A 7,653-nucleotide genomic window follows, 5' to 3' on the forward strand; every position below is an offset into this window, starting at 1 on the left:
ATATTCTTTATGAAATTTTGCGAAATTGTTTTATATTTTTCCGGGAGTAACTGCTGGAAAACTAATAGGAAGTATTATTCTTTGATTTTCTTGAATAAATTCATTTAGTTGAAATAAATCCGAATTGAATGTTGTGTTTTTTTAAGTAGACAAATACAATGCGGAATTGTATCATAGGATTTTATTTATTAGCGTATAGACTTTTTAACAAAATAAAACAAATTATGGTTAATGAATATTCATTTATTTTATTAAAATAGTACCTTTTACTTCTCTGGATTTCATACGGCTGGTTACAAATTTTACACTTCATGATATTTTCTGATGATTTGCTGTAACTTTCAGCTAACCACTTACCTATATGGGAGAATAATTAAAGAAAAGAATAGAAATCATCAACAAATAGTTGAAATGAACAATGAAAATAAAATTCTAAACGAAATGAATTCATTTGAAAATCTCTTATAACAATTAAATTATGGATGTAAATGAAGATAATGAAAACAGAGCTGTCCATGAACGATTGTTCGTAGGTGATCATGGACAGCTCTGAATGAAAATAATCGAAATAGGAAAAACCACTTACGCAAGCAATCGTGATGAACAGAGCTCACATCACCAGTACATTTGCAAGGTTGAATGAGTGGTTCAAGTTTGTCTGAATCATAACAGATCCAACAATCCTTAGATTTTAAGAAGAAATGTCCTTCTTCAGCTGATGCTTCTTGCTAAATTTATATTTTATTTTGTATCAATCTCGTTTTGTGTTTTTAAAATTTCAATTTAACCTTTTCGTCCGATGATATTGGAAGTGTTTGAATCTGTCGAGTAAGTAATCGCGGATTCAATATCCATAGCTGCTCGGGAGAACAACAATTCCAGAGACATCCATTGAACCTGCGGTGTATGGTTCAAAATAGACTCATTTAGCTTTTTATATTAACCAAATTCATCTTAGTTACTCGATATATTCATATACATTATCTTTTATTATAACCACAGGTGATCACGGGAAATAGGGGGAAAGGTGTGGATTTATGCGAACCTCGTGAACATCTATGATTGTAACGTTGTCAGCAGAGTAAGTAGAATAATTATAGAATGTATAGAGTGACTAAGGTGAATGTAAGAAATACATATGTGAAACAAACCATAGCGCAAAGCTGACTTCGGCCACACGAAATATGATATCGAAACTAAAGGGCGAAAATAGAGTAAAAATTATATATATTAATAAAATGTTAAATTTAATATATTGCTGAGAAATTTAATGATTTAATGCATTGCAGAGCTCATCTTCTTGTAAAGTGGAACGGATGCGCATAGTTTCAAAAATTTTGACATCATAATGTGAACACAATCCAATACGTTAAGTTTTTAATTATAACTCTTACGATTCATTTGTCATTCAAATAAAAAAAAACTGCGTAATTTGGCTTAAAATTTTGCAGACGAATATTTCTATACGTTACATTTATTCACAGCAATGAAATCCCTACTACCGTGCTAGATGGTGTCGACACGAGTGGACGGATTTTTAAATTTATTTGAACGACGCCATGTTATTATACTTGTCCATTACAACGTACATGTAACAGAAGTAACACACAGTCCATGTCCACGCTAGTGGACATAAACGATTTGAACCGTCAATGTGAACTAGATCAAGTATTTACCAATTAGAAGAACTGATTACACAAAATATGAACCAATAAATTATATGCTTACATCATTCAACGATTTTTATACCAAAAAAATGCCAAGCAGTGATAAAAATTTAATTGATTTAGAAGTAAATTTATCAACAGTCAAAATAAGAATAGAAAATCATTTTAAGCAAAACAGATAAATACAAAATATTTAAAAATGAATTATAGAAATTTTAAGAAAATGGAAAATTAACATAGAAAATTTATATTATTTACGTGAGGGGAATGAAGAAACAATGATTTTTCATTTTCACTCTCAAAAATGCTTGATATTATATTTATTTAATTTAATTATTTTCAATAAACCACCAAGGCGAAGGAACGCTGTTCGATGCAGTTATTATTATTATTATAGAACTTTACATAGGATCATATACGATGAATATGGATTACACAGTCTGTTTCAAAATACCGTCACCAATGTCGACACCATTTGACATCAAAATTTTTACAGTAAAAATATGTGTTATTGTTGTTGTCGTTTGATTGCTGTGCATTTATTTCAGACAATATATTGAGCTGACTATTATTTTGACATGAAACGAAATAGCGGAACATTTCGATTGTGTGACAATTTGGTATTTTAGATGTCTATTTTTGAGTTCAGATGCTGAGGATCCAAATTGTTTTTGTCACACAATCGAAATGTCCCGCTATTTCGTTTCATTTCAAATGATTAGACAGCTCAATATATAGTCTGATTTATTTTTCTTTTCTTCATGTATCGAATTACAATTTAGAATATTCAAAAATGATCTGATCTGTCTGATATTTTTCGGATATGTGTCAAATCGAATCGAACGATATTTTTTTATAATCAAAATACGCTTTGTTTGCAAAAGATGTTCTTGAGAGTTATAACAATAAAAAAACTATTGATATAAGTACAAAACACTTCTTTCGAAGTTCCCACTGTGACGCAATACTATAAATCTGGAAATATTCTGATATAAATTTTCAGTGACGCGTTCGTTCATACACATACAAAATATTAATATTGCGTCGCCTCTGAAACGCTAACACAAACAAAAGACGTGTTTAATGTTATAATAAAAAATCATAAGCAAAAAATGTGCTGTTTTTGTTGAATTCTATTATTTTTGAGTTGTTTACACGTTATCGTTATCGTTCTCTTGAGGTAAAAGAGGCGTTCGTTCATATACATACATAATATAAATATTGCGTTGGTATTACATGTTTTCTGGACGTTTCTGAGGTCAGAGACCTCGAATCAGGCCGTTTTGAGCATGGTTGTTGTGGGTCTGTTCCACGGCAGCCGGCAAACGTTACTCAAAAATGACAAATGTTGCACAAAAGTGACAAATTTTACACACGCGTGTGACAAATGTTACACAAAAATGACAAATTTTACACAATTCTGACAGGTTTTACACTATTTTGACACTTTTTGCATGACAAATATTACACAAAAGTGACAATTTTTACACAAAAATGACAAATTTTACATGACAAATGTTACACACGCGTGTGACAAATGTTACACAAATTTTGACAAATGTTACACAAAGTATCAAATTAGCAAAATAGATGAAATGGTTGGATTGGTGTGTAAAATGCAAATAACGACTTTTTATAAACTTCCCAATGGGCATTGTGAAGCCGTTTTTTGGCTCGAATCGAGCTTCCTATGAAGCCACATTTTGGCCCATTTAATGCTTATAAATTTATAAAAATTGTGCAAAAATATATATCTATTTCGTGGAAATATATATGCCCGATTTCTACTATAAAGTATAATCTAAATCAGGCTTATATGTTTGGTTAATTTGAATATAAATAATAAATACTCGAATCGACCAAAGATATATACCTAATTTCGGTTATATTTTTCGTGTGAATCTCGGGTGGTCTTTATAATGCTTCGGGTTGCCCATTGGGTTTAAACTCAAAACACACGAGAGTAGTAAAATAATATGTGAACTGGACCATTTTAATTGCGACAACAGCATCCGCCATTTTAATTTTTTATTAGTTCGATTGATTCGTATGCAGTGTGACGAATTTTCTAGAAAATATTTTTTTTTTCTCTCCTTCATTTCGTTGCTTCAAATTGTTCCCCCGCCAGGGCTATCAATGAAATTCAATTCAAACTTGAAAAATTATCGAAACATTTACTTTATTTTTTCCTCTCCTTCATTTCGTTGCTTCAAATTGAAATGATAATAAAAATTGGAATCCAAACTCAAATATTTTTTTGTTAATTTCAACTATTTTGCAAATTTGATACATTGTGTAACATTTGTAATTTTTGTGCAACATTTGTCACTTTTGTGTAACAAATGTTTTCTCCCTCTGTTCCACGTTGTACGTTGTCCGCCGTACGCAAAATTTTTTAACACAATAACTCTCCCCCCAAAAAAGTTATTTAAAATCTGACTTTACTGGATGATTGGAGGTCGCGATGAATAGAAATTACTAGATTTTGAGCGACTTTGGTTGATGGACAAAAATTCCATGTCTATTGTGATACCAATGAAAAAGAGTCCAATTTTCTTCCAAAATTCATACTTTATGTAGACTTAAACACTCAAAAATATGTATTAGGGTTTCTTTTGGCACGAGAAAACTGAATCCGAGGTAAGTTTTGAGATACAATCAATTTTTGAAACAGTTTCTTTGGAAAAATCACAAAAAATTGAATTTTTGTTTGGAAGCCATGCCTGTATGGTATCGTAATGACGTGAAACTTTACACAGACTATTTTTTACACAAAAAAAACACATTCTGAAAGTTTGAACGGATTTTAATCAAAATTAGGGGTCCCTTCCATACAAAATTTTCAATTTTTGGCTAAAAAACAAATATTTTGTTTGGGAGGTACTCTTAATTTTCGTTGAAATTTCTCAAAACTCTCCGAATGTTATTTTTTGTGAAAAAATAACCTGTGCAAAGTTTCACGCCATAACGGTTGCGTACAGGCATGATTCTCTTAAAAAAATTCAAATTTTTTGTGACTTGTAAAGTGTTTCAAAAATAGTTTTTATGGCAAAATTAACGTTAGACATATTTTTTTTATAGGGTTTTGTTAGAAAATAGAATACTTTCAAATGTCGCACAAATAGGTTCATCATGAAAGTGTGAAAAATCTTTTGCGAGTACTTCTGCTATTAAATTAAAAAATATTTCGATGCCAAGGTTTGAACATATTTTTTGGTCTCGAACAAAAACATTACAAAGAAATAAGAAGGGAATATAAGCGATGTGCGCGCTCAGCTCTCAGAGATTACAGAATAGAGATGGAGAAGCAGATAGATGATGATCCAAAAAAAATCTTTAAACACGTGAATTTCAAAAAAGGGCAAAGTGAAGATCTACCGCATGAAATGACTTATCGGGATGAAAAAACTAGCGACCAGAAAACAATTGCTAATTTTTTTGCAAAACACTTTGGCAGCGCTTACAGCTCTTTAGAAGGGGATCTGCGATATGACAGCACAGAAATAGAAAAGATACGTGAAATTTGTGCTGAAATGCATTTGTGCTGAAATATCAATGATTGAAATAACCGAGGAGCTTGTGGGTCATCATATAAGCATGCTGCCAGATGATTTGGTCTGTGGTCCTGATGAAATTCCAAACAAATTCATCAAGCATTGTTTGATATAATTGCAGGGGCCAATCTCAACGTTGTTAAAGCAATCACTTGGAACTGCCACAGTACCGCAGATATGGAAAACGTCCTTTTTCAGACCAGTTTACCAAAACGGAGATAGAAACAACGTTCTAAATTACCGCGGTGTTGCTTTACAGTGCATTACGTCAAAGATTCTAGATTCATCAAGAACATGTAAAAAATTGGTAGAATTTACTTCAAAAACAATTATTAACATGGGAAGAGGACTTCAAACAGACGCCATCTATTTGGACATAGCCAAGGTTTTTGACTCGGTTAAGTTAAAATTGCTTATTCAAAAGCTAGATTTCATGGGACTGAATGAGCAGCTGTCAAAATGGATCGAATCTTACTTGTCTGGTCGCAGACAAATTGTAAAGATAGCGGATATCACATCTGACCCAATCGAAGTTACCTCTGGGACGGGTCAAGGATATCCCATTGGTGCCACTTTGTTCATCATGTTTGTTATTGATCTACATTTCATCGTGAACAATTCATTCGCTGATGATACAAAAATTTCAAAATGTATCATCTCTGCAGATGACTGCAATAATCTTCAAAATGACTTGGATCGTGTAGCGGATTATTATAGACGCAATTTATTAAAATTAAATGTAAACAAAACAAAGATCATATAATATCATCGGGGATCACTGCAATATGAATACAAATACAACATAGGCGACGCTCAAATTGAAAGAGTCATTATAATAAGGGACTTGGGAGTGTTGCTTGATGTGCAAATGAATTTCAAATCACACATTGAGCATGTCACGGCTAAAGCCAAATCAAGACTGGCTTGGTTAAAGTTCTACAGCAAGGATTTCGTCAACACATGGACAATTAAACGCCTTTATTTTACATTTGTATTACCAATTATAGAATATGGATCACAAATATGGAATCCACACTACGACAATATGTGCAAAAAAATAGAGTCAGTACAAAAACAATTTTTACTATATGCCCTAAGGAGAATGAACTGGGACAGCTATAGACTTCCTAAATATGAGCATAGACTGCTGTTTCTACAAATGATTACGCTTGAGGAGAGACGCAAGTGTCTTTCATCTTCAAAATTATTCATGGAGATATGAAGTCAACTCAGATATCAAACAGTTTGAAATATTACGATTCAGCGCATAATACCAGAGCCACACCGCTATTTGATATACCAATTAGAAAGAGTGATTACACAAAGTTTGAACCAATTAATTATATGTTAGCAACATTCAATGATTATTATATTGGGTGTAGGCATTAATTTCCGGAATTTTTTCGGTGAAAAGATACATTTATTTAAAAATAATAAGAATGAGTACATTAACCAATGTATTGCCCATCGTTAGCTATGACTTCCGCCCATCTTCTTGGTAGCTTGTCGATTCCCCGTCGAAAGAATTCCTCATCTTTTGACGCTATCCATTCATCGACCCATTTTCGCACTCCTTCAGCATTTCGAAACGATATCTCGGACAAGCCCATTTGCATCGATCGGAACAAGTGGTAATCAGAAGGAGCAAGGTCTGGAAAGTACGGGGGGTGATCAAGCCGATCCCAACCGAACGCCTCTATCTTTTGTTTGACGATGTGTGCTCGATGTGGCTTAGCATTGTCGTCGTGAAACAAAACTCGATGGTGTTTTCTCGCTACCAACGGCCGTTTTTCGTTCAATGCATGCGCCAATTTGTTCAATTGTTGTCGATAGCGTTCAGCTGTAACCGTTTCACCTTGTTTTAGCAGCTCATAATACACTACTCCTTTCTGATCCACCATATGCACAACATAACCTTCTGGCAATGAATATCTCGTTTTGGCTGCGATGGTCCTGGTTGGCCTGGATCAACATACGCTCCTTTACGTTTGGGATTGTCATAATAAATCCATTTTTCATCTCCAGTGACAATTCGACTCAAAAAACTATGTTTTTTGTGCTCGGCAAGATGTTGTTTGCATGCTGTGATTCGTGCTGCGAGTTTATTTTCATTCAATTGACCCATTTTCCTAGCTTTCGAATTTTTCCCATTGCATGCAAGCGCATGGAAATGGTTGCTTGGGTCACATTTAACTCCAATGCAAGTTCTTTTTGCGTTCGGGCCGAGTTTTCATCTAATAATGCTTGCAATTCCTCATCTTTTTTGGTTGACCTGGCCGTTCTTTCTCTTTCAAATCAAAATCACCACTTTTAAATCGTTGAAACCATGTTCTGCAGTTTGGTTCTGATGGAGCTTGTTTACGATAAATATCCCAAAGCGTTTGATGTGCTTCAGCGGCATTTTTCTTGGAATCAAATAAGAAAAGAAGGGC

The 7,653-nt window shown here is 33.4% G+C and overlaps 1 protein-coding gene across 1 annotated transcript; it reads right to left on the reverse strand.

Annotated features, from left to right (window-relative positions):
• Nucleotides 1-181: 181 nt before the first annotated feature.
• LOC116350057 (E3 ubiquitin-protein ligase MARCH2-like) lies at nucleotides 182-1,423 on the reverse strand. Its single transcript, XM_031781782.1, has 5 exons — nucleotides 1,395-1,423; nucleotides 1,152-1,196; nucleotides 789-897; nucleotides 587-728; nucleotides 182-357 (listed from the first exon to the last, which is right to left on the reverse strand). The coding sequence occupies exons 1-5, from the start codon at nucleotides 1,406-1,408 to the stop codon at nucleotides 182-184; spliced, it is 486 nt and encodes a 161-aa protein (XP_031637642.1). The 5' UTR covers nucleotides 1,409-1,423.
• Between the last annotated feature and the right edge of the window lie 6,230 nt (nucleotides 1,424-7,653).

Source organism: Contarinia nasturtii, unplaced genomic scaffold (assembly GCF_009176525.2).
Source record: "Contarinia nasturtii isolate CC-2019 unplaced genomic scaffold, AAFC_CNas_1.1 Cnas_scaffold_3436, whole genome shotgun sequence".
Lineage (NCBI taxonomy): Eukaryota > Metazoa > Arthropoda > Insecta > Diptera > Cecidomyiidae > Contarinia > Contarinia nasturtii.

Coding starts and splice junctions, on each gene's coding strand:
- LOC116350057 (XM_031781782.1), bottom strand. Junction 898..1,151: donor GAAGTCAGCTTTGCGCTATG/GTTTGTTTCACA, acceptor CATACACCGCAG/GTTCAATGGATGTCTCTGGA. Junction 358..586: donor TGTTCATCACGATTGCTTGC/GTAAGTGGTTTT, acceptor TCTCCCATATAG/GTAAGTGGTTAGCTGAAAGT.